The sequence below is a fragment of the Protopterus annectens genome, chromosome 10.part0, assembly GCF_019279795.1.
Source record: "Protopterus annectens isolate FY-2018-M chromosome 10.part0, PAN1.0, whole genome shotgun sequence".
In the NCBI taxonomy this organism is placed as follows: Eukaryota; Metazoa; Chordata; order Ceratodontiformes; family Protopteridae; genus Protopterus; species Protopterus annectens.
The window spans coordinates 1,226,117,172-1,226,138,668 of NC_056744.1; the positions used below are offsets into that span (position 1 = coordinate 1,226,117,172).

The 21,497-nt window shown below is 28.2% G+C and overlaps 1 protein-coding gene across 1 annotated transcript in view; it reads right to left on the reverse strand.

Annotated features, from left to right (window-relative positions):
• The window catches only part of TUT4 (terminal uridylyl transferase 4), a 3,240,181-nt gene that overhangs the window by 562,016 nt on the left and 2,656,668 nt on the right, over positions 1–21,497 (reverse strand). Inside the window, exon 25 of the mRNA XM_044086854.1 lies at positions 13,229–13,344. Coding sequence (XP_043942789.1) covers positions 13,229–13,344 — 116 coding nt within the window. The remainder of the gene's footprint in view (positions 1–13,228; positions 13,345–21,497) is intronic.

Here is a 21,497-nt window from a genome sequence, read left to right on the forward strand (position 1 = left end):
TAGAATGAGTTACACCAAGCAGTAATAAATACAATTGAGTACTTTTAAGATGATGCAAAAGTAAAAAAAAAGTAGGCTCTCCACATCCTTCCCACAAGAAACCAGACTCCTTGGTGATTTTAATATTGACTGGAAATGTTGTACTTTTGACAACCCAACTACTCACATAAACCTTTATGGCTTTTATCAAACCATCACCTACCCTACCAGAACCCATAAACCTAGCAACAAACAAACCACCTTAGACTGGATACTAGTTAACAGTAATCCCCAATTATATAAAACGGGCTTACTTCCTGATGATATTAGTGACCATTCTCTTACCTTTATAACTAAACAAAAGACCTCCATTCCTAATCAAATTAACTTCAGAACTACCCGGAACAAGAAAAGTCTAAACCCAGTTAATTTTCAAGCACTAAATACCTACCTCTTGATGAAGCAGTCTCTTACTTTAACAACAAATACTTACAAATTCTGGAACACCATGCCCCCTCTCGCAGTGTTAGAATTAGGAACAAACCTGCTCCTTGGCTCTCAAATGAGACAAGACAAAAAATGCAACTGAGAAATAAAACCTGGACCAAATGGAGGCATACTAAAAGCCCTACTGATCATTTAAACTTTAGACAGCTCAGAAATGCTGCAAAGAAATCAATATTCCTTGATAAAAAAACTATTAGCTTAAATTCCAACAAACCCAACATTAAAACCCACAAAAATTCTGGTCAGGAATAAATAAATTGCTCCATCCTGGACACTCCAAAACATCTCCCCCCTCTAATTTGACTCAAAATTCTCCCAGCCAAATTGCTGACACTTTTAACAAATTTTTCTCTGAAACTGTCCAATCTTTAGCTAATACCTTACCACACATATCACCTGTTATCACCACTGAGTCACCCTTGCCAAACAATTTACCCCACTTACATCTGCAGCCTGTGCCAACCTCTTTCATATGTACCCTACTTCTTAAACTTAAACCTTGCACTCCATCAGCTGACCTCCTATCAGCTGAATATCTGCAAATAGCATCTGAAGTACTTGCCTACTCTATTTCCATCTTAATTAACAGAACCATTACTGAATGTTTCATCCCACATCTATGGAAAGTCTCACACATTATCCCACTCCATAAGGGAGGTAAACTCAAATGAACTCTCAAACTTCCACCCCATAGCCCTACTTTCCCCTTTAGCAAAAATCATGGAGAGATGTATTCATCGTCAACTACTTGATCATCTCCTCCAAAATCACCTACTATCGGACTGCCAGCATGGCTTTAGGCCATTCCATAGTACTACAACAGTACTCCTATCCTTTTCAGACTGCATTAATAAAAACTGTAACAATAACTTCCTGTCCTCAGCCCTCTTTATTGACGTCTCCAAAGCATTTGACATGGTGAATCACCAACTACTGTTAGATATACTTAAATCCCTGTCATTAGACACCCAGACAGTCAAGTGGTTTAAGTCCTATCTAGGAAATAGACAACAAGCAGTCCTCTGGGACAATAAATTATCCATCCATCTCCCTATCACTCTTGGGAGTCCCACAAGACTCTATTCTGGGACATCTACTCTTTACTATTTTCATTAATGATCTGAAAACATCCCTTCCACAAACCACCTGTATACAATATGCCGATGACACAACATAATTATGTACCACCTCCTCACCTGCAGAACTTCAAACCAATACCCAAGTATTTACCTTAGTTGAAAACTGGTTCCATCAACGCTGTCTCCTTCTTAACCTTAAAAAAAAGAAACTACTATTGTCCACTCCCACTCAGAAGTCCCCTGCTATTAACGTCACAGTTATATCTAATAATGGTACTGAAATAGCTCCTGACATGACCACCAAACTTTTAGGTGTAACAATTGACCATAATCTCAGCTTTGACACATATATTAACCAATCTATTAAGTCAGTTAATAGAAAACTTGCTTTCCTTTATAGACTTAAACACTTTCTCACAGCTTCAGCTAGGACTACTACTGCCCAAACTCACTTAATATCCACCCTTCTCTATGCCTCCCCAATTTTTACAAACCGCTCCAAAAGCAATATCAATAAATTGGCATCTTATAACAACATAGCCAGATTTTCCACTGGAGCCCCATTTAGAACCCATCACTGCCAAAATCTTAAAATACTAGGATGGCTGGAATTGCAAAGTCAGCTCCTTATCCAGCAACTTACTATCATTCAAAAGATCATGCATCATCTTACAAATACTCCCATACTCTGTAACCTTATCAGCCCATATAAAAACCTTATAACCCTATGATCAGCCAGTAGGGTACTAGTATCCACCTTAAAATCCAACAACAAATTTGGGGATTGCCTGTTTACTAACTCTGTTGGTAACACTTGGAACAAACTTCCAAGTGAACTAACATCCCTTTCATCCACCCCACTTTTCAAGAAGCAACTAAGAATCTTCCTAAAATCACAATGGCTATGCCCTTGCACCAATCCAGCCTGATACTATCTCCTCTTGCCTGACCTCCGTTAATGTCTATTATACTTACTTCCTGTTGTTTTGTTTTATCTCTATGTGTTCTACAGAAGAAGCACTTTTCCCATGGAACCAATATATTAATAAACCTTCTGTTGCTTTGTTCCTCCTCTATGTGTTCTACTGAAAAAGTACACATCCTACACAACATATATATGTAAAAAAAAAAATTGGATCGGTTTATAAAATGTTTTTACCTATGTCTGACAATAAGTGCATTTGTTAAATGTTACGACTTAACTGCTATGTAATTGTTCTACTTGCTTTGGAGCTTTTCTCCCCGGGCCTCCGCTGAAAATGGACATATATCCAGTCGGACTATCCCGATCAACAAATGTAAAATAAAAGATTGAATGATTAACAGCCATAAAGTAGGACGTCAGCATTTACGGAAGGAATATCCATGTCCTCACTCTTGTGAAATAAATCACTGCAGGCATGCAGTATGAAATCAGTATACATATAGCCCGAGTATGTAAAGCGTTATCGTACAACACAGCAGTACAGTGTAAACTAAAATGACTACCTGCACACGGGAAACATGCACAGCTTCCTCCCACCCATGTTAAACTGATAATTGCAACATAGTCCTCCAATTCTTTCCTCAAGAATTGGGTACAAAGGCCCAACATCAGGGACAAGATTTAATTACTGTAGTTCACTTTATGTTTAGCAATTGCATCAGTCTGTGGTTTCTGAACAATGGTGCAAACTTTTAATTTCTAGTGTTATTGACTGACTAATCTGCTGATTTGATAGACAATAAAGCATTTTCCAAGAGAGGGGGTAGAACATTAAACAAAATAAAGATAGTTTTGCAAAACTGGGGGTGGCTGAGGTATGAGTCACAGTCATCCTATTAGACATATGATATGCAGTGACATTTTCAATTCGATCGTTCAACACTGATGGCAAACCAGATGAGTTGGCTTGTTTGCATACAGACTTTCCAAGACTCAAAAACTAAGACTGTCCCTTGTAATAATGTACAGCTGAGAGGTATGTCATGCATAGCTACAATGAAATGTTCCACGGTATTGCACATTGAAGGGGATCACACATTTACGACTTATTGCCCTAAGGCAAAGGGAAATGCTATACTGCTTACATTAACCACCTACAGCATTCATTCAGTATAAGGAACATTCACAAATCACATGTACAGGGGGGACTTCCATGTGTGTCAATCAACAACTAATGTATGTATGCATGATGTCACTGTCAAATCTGCATGGCAGTCAATCATACATCATTTGCATACAACACATCAGGGCCATTTAGCATGTGAATCACACAAGCCACACCCACTTTTGTGCAGTTCAACCTAAGGATAGTGACTACAACAATGCCGAAACACCTGACTAGCTGAATGGTACTGGCTGCCACAAATGCAGTTACTAGAAAATGGTGCTCAAGATCTATTCCTAATGTAAACAAAGTTCTGAATAGCGTAAAGAAAATAAATGAACTGGTGGTGGGATATTTATAAAGAATTTGACAATATAATTCTCTTCCTCTCCCTGTTATGTGCTTATTGTCAACAGCCAATAAAGTATAATTTTGCAAAGTCTCTCCCCTTAAACTCCTCATCAGACTAAAAGACCTTTGATAAAAATTACTTAATATTGAGTGTACTGATGCTGCTTGCACTGATTTTAGTATCAAATTAGTGAATTTTACAATAATTACTCAGTAGGATATTCAACAAAACATTATTCAAAAACTGAACTCCAGGCAGTTATAGTTACCTCTGCCCCTAAAGTCATTCCTGTTGGTATCAAGGACCATGCCAACTTCTCTAGCCAGCCCGATTCAGATGGGTATCTTGCGACAGTGTAAGAATGGTCTCATGCTGTCTGATGATCATCTACTACTTAAACAGCATAACACAGTGAGTTACACTTGTACATATACAATATCCTTGAAGGCAAAAATCTCACACACAATAAACACAAACACCAAAACTGTCAGCAGTACACCACACATCACACCTCTGTAAGAGCATCACAAGACACACAATCATATACTGAGGTTCTAAAGTTTAACTTGCCAAACATCAAAGATCTCCAAAACACAACACAGACACAAAGCACATTCAGCAAATTGAGCCTACCTTTTCACATAGCACTAGGAGCTCTAAAGTCACACATGCTGAGCCCGTAAGGCAGGCATCGACTCAACCAAACATTCTTGTTACAGACGATTCTATTGTAAGGCATACAGAAGTGCCTTTAACCAAGCTAAACAAGGAAAGAGTTATGATTAGTTGCTTGTCTGCTGCTAGGATTTTTCAGATCACACATGCACTCAAGTCCTTGAACAAGTACCAGTATGACTCTGCTATAGTTCATGCTGGTTTCAATTATTTCTGGTGTACCTCCCTGGACTCTACGAAGAGAGACATGATGGATATGACTGACAGAACACACTGCTTCACCAGGGATGGTCTGCATCTCTCCCCCACACACCATAACCTGACCAAAGGTTTTGCCATAATTCCAGGCATAGTAGAAAAGCTAAATAAACTGGGAATAAACCCTTATGTCACCCACTGGATTGACAAATGTCTCACAGATAGAATGTGGGAAATAAAAACTGGGGAAGATAACTCCACAAAAAGACCAGCCAGCAGTGGAGACCTCTCCTGTTTGGCCTCTACTTTTCTGAAGTAAAGGCCAATACAAAGAGCTCTGGATAACTGAGTTTGCAGATGACTGTAAGCTAGGAGCCATCACTGGATCGACAAATGATTTAGCCATCCTACTGGAAGGTTTGCACCAAATAAATAACTGGTGCCAAAATCATGGACTGAAACTAAATGCAAAAATATGCATTACTGTATCCTTTGTGAAGTCATATATCTCATGGAACCACCACATTAACAATATGCCCAAGAGCTGACCACATGTTTGGGATTTGTGAACTTATGTGGACAATGACCCAACTTTTGACCAACATGTGTCCATTGTTTTAAGAAGGCTCTTCCATACTGCACAGCATATAAACAAAGGGAATATGTCTAGATCTAGGGATGTCATCCTCCCCTTTATTCAGCTCTCATTAGACCAATCATTGAATATAATGCCCCCTTTGGCATGTATCTGTTCAGACACATGCAAATGGAACACCCACAGAGATACATTACTAAAAGAATACAAAGAATACACATGTCCTACATGGACCAACTCACAGCCCTGTCAAGATACTCAGTATCCTACAGACTGCTAAGAGGAGACCCGTGTATGGCACACAAGGCATCATCCGACCCAATACTGACGGATTTACTAGACATTAGCAAGTCAATGGCATAAGAAATGCTTGGTCTACAGATCTAAACCTCTTCTGTAACATCAGTAGAACAGTTTGGAGGAAAAGATACATCTCACAGACTCTCTATCCACATGAAACAAAGTTCTTTCCTGTCCATACTGAAACACAACTTGGATTTATGATAGGAATTAGAAAATTTAACCCAGGACTGCCCCAGTACAACTAATGTCAGATACAGCTCCTAAACGCTTTATCCTGTGCATGTGTCCCCTCAAATTATCTATAGCATGATCACAGTTATTCTAATTTGTGGTAATATATAATTATCGACCACAGGATGGGTAAGGCCAATTTCAAACCAAATGGGAAGGTTAATTTGAGCACAAAAAGGGAAAATGGCTACACTTAAAATGGTCTTCAAGGGCAGTTAGTCTTGTGCTTACCTATGAACCTATAAGAAAAGAGAAAGAGCAAATTTCATAGGAAAAAATGGAGTATGTGGAAAGAATACATGCAGCAAAACATTCAGGAAGAGGACTGAGGTTTAAGGGACGTCAGAAACTGAGCAACTCATGTAATATGGGAGTGAATGAAAATTGTTAAAAAGAAAACTTGTACACTGCATCACATTAATGGTGGAAACATTATTATTACTCTTCTAATGTTCAAAAATTCATGTTATCACTTAAAATCTGATGACTTAACAAGTATGCTTTAAAACAGAAAACTGCCCATGTGAGCAAGCTTTTGCCCATGTTAAGAAGTATGTTACTGGTTAGGACCACCAATGTTCCACCAACAGACAAAAATTAAAGTTGTTGTAGGCAAACAATGCTGCCTGAGTGCCATTGGAAACTGGGTAAGTATTTTGTCAAGAAATTATGTCATTCAAAAGTCTGCTGCTCTCTGGTTTAGTCTATTTGGGAATGGGTTTTATTATGGCTTGTCACGTGTCAACCAGGAACTCATCTTACATTCCTGTTCTGCACCAGGTCTTATTAAAAAAGGTAAGTAAAATAAACCTTTCTATGTAGCAAAACGTGAACTTCTTAAAAGATGTTCATTAAGTGACTCCTTACACAAATTTATTTTCTGTTATACCCCATGAGAATGGTTTGGAGTATTTTATAATAGTTTGATTAGTGGGGTAAATTTGAGTGATGTTAAAGTTAATTCATTAGTAGATCTTATAGAGGTAGCACTGAGTATCGACTTTTTATTTTTCAAGGGGGGAATATTTTCGCCAAACTACTTGAGTGGCAATGGGGGCTAAGAGAGCTCCCATTTTTGCTAATTTAGTTTTGTTAGAGTAGGAGAAAAGGTATGTGTTATCTCCCTATGTGTCCAGGATCCAGCTGCACTTAAGATTTTTGGATGACATTTTAATTTTGTGGTCAGGTAGAGGAGAGGAAATTGTTGAGTTTATGGAATATTTCTACAATACTACTTCATTTTTTTCTTTTACCTATAGATGTCATGAGGAAGAAATAGATTTTTTTGATATTTTATTGAAAAGGAGTGGAGTAGGAAATGGTGGGTTAACAGGTTTACTATCAAAAAAGAAAATCGAATGTACGAACGCTGAAAACACAGATGCATAAGATCGACGTTATGCATATTAAGTAGGTAATAAGATTGACACAAAAATTTGAAATTTCCTTGTCAATGTTAATGTCGACTTTTATTTTTTACTTGCTGAAGTCCCACAAACTGTGAACCAATAGTCCCAAGCTGTGCAAACCATTACAACATAAATTGTAAATTGCATTACGGAAACACCGCAATGTTCCCATGTGACATTGAAATATCCCTGTAGTCTCTCTGAACAAGAAACCAAAACACTGCAATAGTACTACATTCCCAACATATTCCATATAAAATCTTGCTGCTTTTCCATTAACAGTTGTCCGGTCATATAGAACTGTTTAACTAGTTACACATTTGACAAAGATGAATTGCTGAAATTATACGTACAAGATGTACATAAAAATCTTAAAAGATGCAATGCTTAGCAACAAGTTCCACAAAACCTTTAGGGGTGAAATCATTTCTCTCTTGAAGTAATCAAAGAAATACCTCCTCCCTGTCAACAAGGCGTCTACATTTTGGTGATGAAGGTAAACAACTCATCATTCTAGCCCACATATCTGCAACATGGTTCTGTTCCAAGCATATAACATGTAGCATTCATGTAAAAACAGTTGTTTCTTTCCAAGCAAACTCCCTCAACCTCCTATGCCAGCCCTTAATACTATTTTGAGTGTGTGGATATCCCATGGTACATGCATGTGATTGGCTCCAAAAAGCTACTTCAAATAGTGGTGGAATGTGTTTGGTGGAAGATTGCCTCATGCCACTTCTCCGTGGTCTGCCCACCAAGTAATTAGTTTTAAAAAACTCACATAAAGGTTTTCCATGAGCAGGCATTTCACTCTGAATAAATTGGAATGTTTCCACAACATCATTTGGTGGTACAACTGCTAATGATGGTATTTGTTTACACAAAGATGCAAAGTGGATATCATTACCAAATTCTACAGTGAGCCGCAATTTCTGTATTTGCCGCCAAATGATTTGACAGAAATGAAGCCAGCAACATAATGCATGGGAATCTACAAGATTTTGTTTCACACTATTCACTTCAGCCTCTTCAAAATCACTCAATATTATTGCAGGCTTGAACAACAACCCATGCTCCTGACATAGTTGCAATAACAATTTCCAAAAATAATCATACCTTTGTTCGGATATAGATGTTAGTACACCATATACTGCTGGAAATGCCTTACCAGTGATATTTCACTGTAAATTACAATGCACAGTATAAAGCTGCTTACATTCTCGGGTGTTTAATGGGAATGTACCATCTATTAGAATTACTTCACTGGAAAATAGTGTATGCAAGTTAATTACAGTTGTGATAATGACAGCTGGTGGAGTACTATCGCTATATTCGCCACGACTTATTATGAATAACCCTGACTTAAGTGGCAACATACTGGATGTTAAATCCTTCAATATAATCCTTTCAGAGCCTTGAACTTCTCTAGACTTTCTGCAAAGTCTTCGCACAGTCCGTTTCAAGGCATCTGTATTGGGTAACGTGGTCAGTATATCTGTTGAGGTGCTTGCCATTACCTCAGATACAATTCTGCAAGAATCCTCATGACTTGTTCCAGCAAGTCTCTTAATACTACAGCGAACTTGCACTTCCTCATACTTTTCTAAACTAGGACCATGAAAATAACCAGTAGTCTTCAGCAGCCTTTCACCTTTGGTTATAGATACACCAGTAGTTTCTGCTACCTCTACTTCTTTCTAAGTAGTACTGGTAGCCATCAATATTTAATAATTTTTTGCCTTTCTGGGTTTTGCTGGTGGTGTACGTGGATCCCACTATGCCTGGGGTTGTGTCCCTGATGTCCGACATATTCAATTTTTAATATAACCTAGGTATACAATACGTATGAAAGTATGTTTACATATCTAACTATATTTCAGTTTTACACAGTGTATGGTTTTGTTTTACTCACCAATGATGCGTAGGCATTCAGTCTTCTACATCAAACTATAGCTGTCTTCAAAATAATGTAGCTGTCCTTTTAAATTGTGCACTGCTTCAAATTACATGCAGTTATATTGACATCACGTCGTTACGACGACAAACATTTGTACGACATTCGTATGGCCGACTCCAGCTATTTTAAGGCGTTATGAACGTCAATTAATGTGAGTTCGTTTAAATGACTTTTGATGTTATGAATTTCGGCAACATGGTTGTCGATGAAGTTATTTTTGATATTTTGATAGTAAACCGAGTTAACATCCAATATTTATAGGAAGGGCACATATTCCAATATGTTGTTACATTATGACAGCTGCCAACCCCCACATAAAAAAAGAAAGTGTATTAAAGGACAGATGGTTAGACTGTCAAGGTTAACCAGTGAAGATGGTGATTTTTGGAAAGAGATGGCCACATTAACTGGAATGTTTAAAAACAGGGGTTATCCCATGAAAATGTTGTTAAAAATCAAGAAGCAGATAGGTAGAAAGAGGCGAACTTTGTTTGCTCCATTTTGAAAAAACAAGGGAAATTTAAGTTTATGTACAGTATGTGACTCATTTGGAAATTATATAATGGTTACTCAATATAATCAGGATGTGCCCCTTATAGTTTCCAAACTTAAGATTTGGGACTGTAACTTTGATGGTGAAACAAAAGCTAAATTAGGTGTAAAACTTAAAGTTGGATACAGCAGAGGAAGAAATTTGAAAAACATTTTAGAGCTCCACGATGGAAGGAGTAATGAATACTACAAATCCAATATGTATAAATTTGAGGCTTGTAGTTACTCTTAATTTATAAATGATGGACCCTATGTCTCCATAGATGGCTACAAAAGGACCCTTCAATGCCCAGGGCACTGTAATTGTAATACCAAAAACTTTGTATATGTGGCAACTTGTACAGCATGCCCAGGATTGTATGCAGGGAAAACCACACGGAGGCAAAGGGATAGAATCACAGAACATATTAGGGACATCAAAAATAAAAAATTGAGTAGTGCCCTATATGCACACAGCACAGTATGTGGTACTTTTAAAAGATTTTTATTTTTTATAATAGACAAGGTGGAAGATAATGAAAGGGCTGGTAATGTTAAATTACAGGTAGAGGTGAGAGAGACAAAGTGGCAAATGAGTTTGAATGCCAAACAAGAGCCAAGCTTAAATGATGGGATATCCACTGCTGCAGTGTTAAAACAAAGGGCTATCAAAACTTAGTAAGACAAAAAGAATCACGTAAAGTATGTAATTTGTCCTGTTTTACTGAGTGATTGAATGGCTTAGAATTATTAAAAGTAAAAATATAGTTTTATTGGTGCACGTATACACGAGGAATATTAAATCTAGTCAGTATGTGTTGATGATATCTGAATGTGTCTTTAAAGACATTGGTGCTTTAACTGATTGTTAATAGATTAATTTATTATTGTATTTAAGTGTGTGTTTTAATGGGATAATGACTCTGAAAATGCCCGTTTTTATTAGGATGAAAGCACTTAGTCACATTGTACAAACTAATTGTAACATTAAACCGAGGTTCGTTTTTACCACTGGTAATTATAACATTAAAGTGAGGTTCGTTTTTACCACTGGTGTGCTTTTTTTTTTAATTATTTTTGAAACATAAATAGATCCTCCATTGTTTCCTTGTGAATTGCTTATCTGGTCTATCTTCTCAATCCTTTCTAACTTCCTCTAAATGATTCTTATAGTTAACATGCAATATTTTATATGCCCTACCAATTATTAATTTTTTTAACAGCAACTAAAGTTCTAGCTTCTACTAAAAAAAACTCTACTAGTGCTGGTCTTTTGCCTAGGATCCCCCTATTTCTTTCTCTTTGCATATACTCTGATACCAATCCTTGACAGGAAAGGTAGCCTCTATCCTGCACTCCAAATACATTTTTTGTCCTCTTCCCATTTCCCTCTCTATTTGCTCTTATCTTACCAGTTTTCTCCAATAAATTCCAGCTCCCTCTTGCCTACTCCCTGCATCCCTAATTACAGTCATCCCTATTGTCAGAATCACCTTTTACCATTCCTGTGTTGGCTTACTTCTTAGAATACTTTCTGCTACTTTATAAATATATTTTGCATGGCTATTGTTATTCTTAAGGATCTGCATCCAAAATCCCAGTCACTTCTTGTTACTTGAGCTTCCTCCTGTTTCATCATCATCCCTTTCCACTCTGAATTATATGTTTCTGCTTGTGCTACGTACAGGGGCCTTAACTGTGTAGCTCTGAAATGCCCCTTCAAATCAGGTAATCTCAAACTGCCTTGTTCAAATCTCTTTTCAGTCCTTGTCCACAAAAGTAATGCAAAGATAACCTGAATGAGCTGCCAGCATCCTTATCAGGCAAGCAACAGATTTGATTCTAGGAACTCGTTATGGTAGATGTCAAACTTCATGCAAAATCCATTGAAGAAGGCTCCCTCTGTTAATCACAACATTTTTGGTTTCCTGCAAAGGAGATTCTGCCAACAAGCCATTCACAACTTTGATAAAGAAACATCTGAACATAGTTGACTTTTGCATTCCATTAAGAAATGTGGATAAAAATCTCTCTTTCGATAATTATTAGCATAATGTGCATATGTATGTGTTGGGGGAGAGGAAGAAGGCAATGTTGTTCTATGGCTTTTGCATCCTCTGTTCAGGCAATTATATTTCCCTAATGGCAGAATCTACTTGCACAGTCAATATAGTTCATGACATCTCAGAATCACCCTTCATCAATAAAACTGACAATTAAAGTTTGATCAGTGAGCCCAAAAGCCTTTCAGTGACAAATCACCAACATGGACTTAACCACAAGTAGATCCACCTCAGTCCATATGAGATCCCTATACCTTCTTAAGCTTATGTTGATGGCAGTCCTCCAGCAACAACTTTTTTAGTAGCTCTATTCTGTTATGAACAGGCACTTCTAATCAATGAATCAGTAAAGATGATGGCTTGAAACTTACTGTCTTCATTCTCTGTTGGACACAGTTGAAGGCTAAGTAAAAATATACCAAACACCTGACTAACCTTAAACAGTACCCGCCCATGAAGTGGTTCTCTTGTGTATACAGTTTCTAAACGTATGAACACTTATGAAACAAAGTATCCATTAATATAAAAAGATGAAAAAGAAAAAAAAAAAGAGCACATGAAATAGTGGAAAAAGAAGATCCAGACTGAGGGGGAAGTGGATCACCAAGGATAAAAGCAACAACAATTAACAAAACTGCTTAATTTTTTAAATCTACAGGATCAGATGCCTAAACATATAGAAATGAACTCTGTTTACAAAACATGGTGAGAAAAGAGCTGAGGGGAATCCATCACAACTTACAAGCAGTCCTTTGATGTCAACAAGGAAGACAATGACACTGAGAAGACAACAAACCAAGATGACCATTACAAAAACTCTGATAAGGCAGAAGTATCAGTCATGCAAGGTTTGTGCCCCACACTGCCTACTATAAATAATAATCATTATTTTATACTCAAAGTGTAGAACTGTAATATATTTAGAACACGTATGATGAATTAAATTTATAAAATAACTGCAAAAAAGAAACCAGTTCTAGAGGAGGATAGAAGTAAAAAATCTATGATGACTAAATCCAGTCAAAAGAAAAATTAGTTAAAGGTAGTGTATTAGCATCCTTAAGGAAGCATTTTTTTTTTACTTCTTTCTTAACGAATTACTTTCTAGTATCACCACTGTGATGCTAGTTTCAACTGTTATGTACGATAAATAAGCACAATGAGGAAGATCTGAGTGTAGCAAATCCTCTTAGTCATGAAACAGTTCACATAATTTGAATATGAAACAGTTTACATAATTTGAATGCAAGTCAACTTACCGTCTCCTTTTTGGACACTCTTTCATGTAGTGGCCAATCTTGCCACAAATACGACAGCATCGATCATTAGGAGCCAATTCCCCATCAGTCAATACTTTTGAATCAAAGAAGTAGGCCTGCAGATAACAACAAAAATATTGTTAGATTTTTGTGGCACCTGAAGCAGACAAAACCTTACAGTCATATGCAACTTCCAGAAATTCTAAAATCAGTGATGAAAAATATTACTGCTTCACTTGTAAGAATCACTGTTACTGAACATATCTAGATTATTACATGCATATATACACAGTCCATCAAAAGTGCACCTCCTATTAGCTAACAAATAATATTTGTCTAGACACTGCATAGCATTTCAATAACGTATTACATTAACGACCATAATGAAAACACCGGAAGGGTCTCATGACTAACATATTCAATAGTTTCTAGCTGTACCTAAATTTATAAAATCCTACAGCATTCATACAGATTAACCCTTTGTACATGTCTAACTTCCCATTGCTTTATTAGCAACGCCAAGGAGTACTCGCCTAACCACACCTTACGTCCAGCAAAAATACCAGTGTAAACGAAAGCTTTTCCGCTTTACATCAACAACTAACACACTATATCCTACCACCTCTTCATCTATCTTGCACCCATTTAACTGACTTTTCATGGCTGACTCCTTTAGTTTTGTCATCCATGTTTTCGTATATTGGACTATTTGACTAACTATGCCTCTTTCCAATGTCTTGCAATCTCCACACTTAAGTCCATCCATTCTCATCTCCAGACATAACCATAACTTCACAACCAAAATTTCCCATGACCTTGTCCCATTTTCCCCATACATGAACCACTTCATTCCACACTTGTCTTACTTCCTTACAAAAAACACACCTTCAAGTTGCCCTATCTTCTCAAGACCACCTACACACTTACAACTTCATAAAACCTTCTTTCTTTAACTTAACTAGGATTCATTATGGTAATAACAAACTTTTTTAAACACTCTCCTTAACTTCATGCACATCAAAGTTTCTTCTTAAATTCTACCCTCATGTCAGACTTCACTTTCTGCCTCCTTCTATCTTCTTCTAGACTTCCCCAATCCGTTTTCTGTAATATAAAAATATACATATATAAACAAAACAAAAATTTTATATATATATATATATATAAATATATATATATAACATATATATATATATATATATAAAAACATATAAAATATATATATATATATATATATATATATATATATAAAATATATAATTGATAAAGATATATAATATATATATATATATATATATAAAATATATATATATATATAATATAAATATAATATATAAAATACATATATATTTTAATATATATATAATATTAAAATATATAAAAAATATATATAATATACACACAAAATAAAAAATATAAAATAATATAAAATACACAACAAAAAAAAATAATAAAATATATATATAAATAAAAACAAATACATTTAAAATAAAACAAATAATAAAACACAATAAATAAATAATAAAAAATTTAACAATTATAATATATAATAATAATTGTTTTAAATCATTATTAATAATATTATTTTTTTTAAAATTTTATATATATATATATAAAATATATATATATATAATATATATATTTTTTTATATATAACATTTTATATAATATATAACATTTTATATATATATATATATAAAATATATATATATATATATAAAATATAGATATATATATATATATATATATATAAAATATACATATATATATATATATAAAATATATAATAAAAATAATAAAATAAATTTAATAAAATTAAAAGTAAAATTAATTAAAATAAAAAAATCCTAAAATTAAAATTAAAAAAAAATCCTAAATTAAAATTTAAAAAAAAATAATGTTAATATGAGTAAAAGACAAAATATTCCCAATATTAATAATAATTATATAATATACCCACACTTTAAATTAATATTAAAAAAAACCCCTAATTTTTTATATTATAATTTAATCCCTAATAATATTAAAAAACCCCAAATAAAAAATACACTTATGCCCCCAAATATTAAAAATAAAATAAAAAAATACCATATTTATTTTTTTTTAATTTTGATTTAATTTTTTTTTCAATTTTCAATTTTTTTCCCATTTTAAATTTTCCCAATTTTAACCAAAATTTTAAAATAAATTAAAACAAAAAGAAATAAAAATTAAAAAAAAAATTTTAAAATATATAAAAAAAAATATTAATATTAATAAAAATTAAAATTATATACATAAAAATAAAAATATAAAGAATAATAATATTTTTCATTATAATGTAATATAATAATATTAATAAAATAAATAAAACCAAAATAAAACATAAAACCCCACATAAAATAAAAAAATATATATTTATTTTTTTTGGGAACAAAAAGGTTTTTTCAGGAAACAAAAATAAAATAAAAATTTTAAAAACATATATATATAAAAAAATATATATATTAATAATATATATAACAAAATTAAATTAATTACATATAAATATATATATATATATATTTTATATATATACATATATATAAAACCCCTAATATTTATATATATATATAATACTTTATATAAAACATTATTCCTATATATAATAATTTATTATTTTATATATATATGTAAAAAAAACTTTATAAAAATTCCTATATATATATATATATATAAAAAACATATATATATACAACAATAAAATTACAAATATATAAAAATATAATAATAATTAATAACAAAATAAAAAAATAATATATTTGCATAAAAATATTAATTAATTACATATATATTATAAAAATAAAATAATTTTAATATAAAAATAAAAATAATATACATTTTATATATAAATAAAAAAAATAAAACACAAAAAATAAAAATATTTTATATATATAAAAAATTTAAAAATTTTAAAATAATATATATATTTTATATACTTTTATATAATACATATACATATATATATATATATAAAAATATATATATATATATTTTTGTACACATATATAAATATTATATATATTATATATAATAATATAAATAATATTATATATTTTATTTTATATTTTTACAATATATTTTAAAATATATAATATATATATTATATAATATATACATATATAATATATAATAATATATATATATAAAATAATATACAATTTTATATAAAAATATATATTAAAAATAATAAAATAATATTTTAAAAATTTTATAAAATATAAAAATTTAAAATAAAATATATATATATTTTATATACATATATTTTAAAACAATATATATATATAATATTTAAAACACAATAAATAAAATATATATATATAATAAAATATACTATATATATATATAAAATATAAAATATATACAAAATTATATATATATAATATATAATATAAAAAATAATAAAACCTATTATATATTTTAAAATAAAATAAAAATATATATATAAAATGAAATATATATATATAAAATAAAATAATAATTAATATATACAAAAATTTTATACATAAAATTATTTTAAATATAATAAAATATATATACTTTTTACAATATAAATACATATTATTATAAAATATATATATATATAAAAATATATATATATATAAAATATATATATATATATATAATAATAATATATAATAATAATATAAAAAATATATTTTGTAAAATTTAATAAAAATTAAAAATTATTAAAAATTTTAATAAAAATAAAAATATATAAAATTTTAAAAATAAAAATAAAAATATATATAATACATAAAAATAAAAATAATATAATTAAAATTATTATAAAAATTTTTAAAATTTTGTTTAATATTTTTATATAAATTAATATATATAAAATTTTATATATTTTTATAATAAAAATAATATTATTATATATTTTAAATAATAATAATATATATATATATAATATATTATATTATATAAATACATATATATATATATATATAAAATTTAATATATAAAAATATATATATATATATATTTTTAAAATATATATAAAATAATATATATATTTTATAAAAAAATTAAATTTTATAAAAATATAATATATATTTTAATAATTTTTATATAATATAAAATATATATATAAATATTACATATATTAAAATATTTTATATTAAAAATTTTAATAAAATAAAAATAATAATTTAAATATATATAAAATAAAAATAAAAATAAAAATATAAAATTACATGAAAAACATATATATTTTAAAATTATTTTTATATAAAATAAAAATTAAAAATTAAAAATTAAAAATTATTAAAAATTTTTAAAAATTTTTTAAAATTATTACATATATAAAAAACAATATACATATATATATATATATATATATATATATATATATATAAAAAACATAAAAACACAACACATTATATATATATATTAATATATATATATATAAATTATATATATAATATTATATATATATACAAATATATATACAAACACATATATATAAAATATATTATATATATAATATATATATATACACAATATATATATTTTATTTTAAAAAATTTTAATTTTATAAAATATAAAAAATATTATTTTGTTTTACAATACAAAATTATTATATATAATTATAAAAATAACACAACAAATTTTTAATATATAAATACATATATATATATATAATATATAAAACATAAAATATATAAAAATATATATCATATATATATATAAATATATAATAACATATATATAATTTTCAAAACCATATATATATTTTATATATATATAATAAAAACAAAAAATATATAAATATATATATATATATATATATATATATATATATACATATATAAAAAAATAAAAACATATATATTATATATATTTTATACACAAAATATATATATATATAAATATATAAACACAAAATATAAATATATATATATATATATAAAAACCCCATATATATAAAATAAAAAAATATTAATATATATTTATATATAATATATATAATATATAATTATTAACAAATATATATATATATATTATATTATATATATATATATATATATACACATATATATATATATAAAAACATATATATAATATATATATAATATACATAAAACATATAAAATATATAATGGGCCCCATTAAAATTAAATAAAAAATTAAAATAACAAAAAATAAATAAAATTTAAAACACAAAATTAAATAAAATTAAAAACACAAAAAATTTAATATCCCAATACAAAAAAAATTAATATTAAAAAATTTCCCTAAAAATTTTATATTATGAGGTTAATAATATTAAATTTAATAATTTTTGTAATTATTGCATTTTCCTTAAGGGCCCCAAAATTAATAATTAAATATTTTACAATTTAATATTTTAATAAATTTAATATATATTTTTTTTTATTTTTCCATTTATATTTTTTTTTTAATATTATATAAAAAAATAATTAAATTATAAAAAATTTAAAATTTTTATTACAATTGTAATTTAATTTTAATTAATTATTTATAATTTGGGTAATATTTAAACTTGTTCAATTAAATTACTTCACGAGCATTTTTAAATTATTAAATTTGGGTTAAAATAAATATTAACTGTTAAAAAAAAAAAAACCCACATTAATGTATTTTTAAATTATGATTATAAAAATTTCCTAGGTTTTAATATTTTTTAAAAATTATAATTTAATAATATTAAAATGCTTAAAACCAAAAAAAAATTTATTCTGCTAGTTTCCCCTTTATTAAATTTTTAAAAAAAAAATTCATATAACTAACTAATATATTCTAATACACTATTTTTTATGTCTTACAAAAAAATTTGATATTTTATATTTTATGTAACAAATATAATTAATGTGTTTCCATATTACAAAATTTTTAAAAAATTTCCCTAAAAAATTTGCGTTTTAATATAACATAAAAAGTTTTTAAACAATAATTAAATTTTTAAAATTTATTAGAAATTGTTAAAATATTGTAAAAATACATTAAAATTTAGTATAAAATAAAATAACACCAAAATATATATTTATTTAAATAATAAATATTTAAAACATATTTTCCCCAATATTAAAAAAATTAAAAATTTTAAAAAAATCTCTAAATTAAAACATTAACCAAAATCAATATATAAACCCAAATATACAATTATTTAAAAATTTACCAATTTGATAAATAAAAACATTTACAATAATTCCAAATATATAAATACATAAACAGAAAAATTTAGAATATTTTTGATAAATATTAATAAATATTTTAAACAAATTTTTTAAAAAACAGGAATATATAAAAATTTTATACAATAAGTTAACATTTTTGAATTTAAACAATAAAAATTTTTAATTACAGTTTTTTTGATTTTCCATTAACTGTTCTTTTTAAAAATTTAAATTTTTTCCCCTTAAAAGACCAATATTCCAAAAATTTGGGGAACCCAAAATGTTCATTAGAAAGAAATTTTTAAAATGTTTTTGGTAATAAATTTTGTTAATAAAACCAAAATATAATTTTAAAAAAAAATATTTACAATTTACAAAATTAAAACTTAAATGTTATAGAAAAAAATTAGAAATACATTTCTCATTATGTTTTTCAATCTAAAAAAAAAGAACAGGAACTTTTAATATTTTAAGAACAATAGAAATATTAGAATTTTAAACCAGACAAAGTGGATTGTTTTATATGAATAAAATGAAACATTTTAAATAAAATTTCAATACTCTAAATTTCCTTAATAAAATTAACATTTAAAATAAAATTTACATTATACAAAATATTTTAATAAAATATTGATTTATACCTTAATATCTTACAAAAAAAACCCAAAATTTTTGTTTTTGGGTTTAAAATCCAAAGATTGTATCCCCCATTATACATTATCTATAACAATTTTAATATGTATGTCAAATTTGGTTTATAAACAAATATGTGCTTAAAGATTCTTTTTTAGACAGATTATCTAACTTGTTTTCTAAACATAATTTTCATCATTGACATTGTTATTTTTGGTAATTTTGATACCCTTGTTTTGAGGAATGTATGTTGCATAAATTAAACAATGATACCTTCGGACTATTTTTTAATAAACTGTTTTAAGAAATAATTTATGTTTTACCATAATTTTACAAGCAGGAAAAAATTTAAAATGCTAAAAATATTGTTTTTTCCTGGTAAACAGAATATATTATTTTAATTTTAGTAATTTTTTTTATATAAATATTACACATTATTATTTTTTACAATATTTATATTTTAAAAATTTTTAATATAAAAAACCATCCCAAATTTTTGAATTTACACAAAAATTTATATGAATGAAAATATTTAGATATACTATTAAGAAAAGGGAAATATTTTATTTCAAATATATAGAAAAAGCCTAATTAATTTTTTTATATCCGTTAAAAGAAGAAGAATATTCCCAAAAGGTCAATTAATTAGATCTAGTAATATCTGATGATGCAGATTATTTTTTAACAACAGGTTTATATTACATGTTTTTTAAAAAATATTTCCCTTTTTATGTGATGGTGTATACTGTATTAGTAAAAGGAAGGGTATAATTTTATTCTATGTGATAAAAAAAATACAACATTAAAGGCCCCAATATCTAATTAAACCCAATTTATATACATAACAATTATTCTTCACATATGTTATACTATTATATTTTATTCTTAAAACTTAAACAAAATAAAAAATTAAAAAATTACAGATACAATTAAAATAATATAAATTTGTTTTAGAAGAGATATAATTTAAAAAATTTTAATTTTAACATATGTAAATTTTAAAAAACCCCAAAAAAGGGGAAATTTCAAGTGGTTCTTTCTACAGTGCCAAACATTAAAAAAGGTTATTACATATCCCTTGAAAAAAAATATACCAGTAATGTTTGCCAATTGTAATACCCAAAGTGTACATTCTATGTTCTTCCTTCTTATATTAAAAAAAAGAAAAATTAAAAACCAGAATCTATGAACATAATTTTGAAATCAAAAGGGGGAAAATTAATAATGCATTAAATTAAAAAAAAAGTTTTTTTTAAACCCCTTTTTGTTCTTAAAATTTTGAAAAAAAAATCAGGGGTTGGGGGGAAACAAAATTAGAATACAGGGGAAATTTTATTGGCAGATAGTTTTATTCTAAATGGTTTAAAATATGTCTCTATAGCATGTTTAAAAGCAGCCCAAATTTTTAAAGTCTTTTGGTACCTTAACAAAGACTTAACATCACCCGGGATATCATTTGGGAGCACACAAATAAT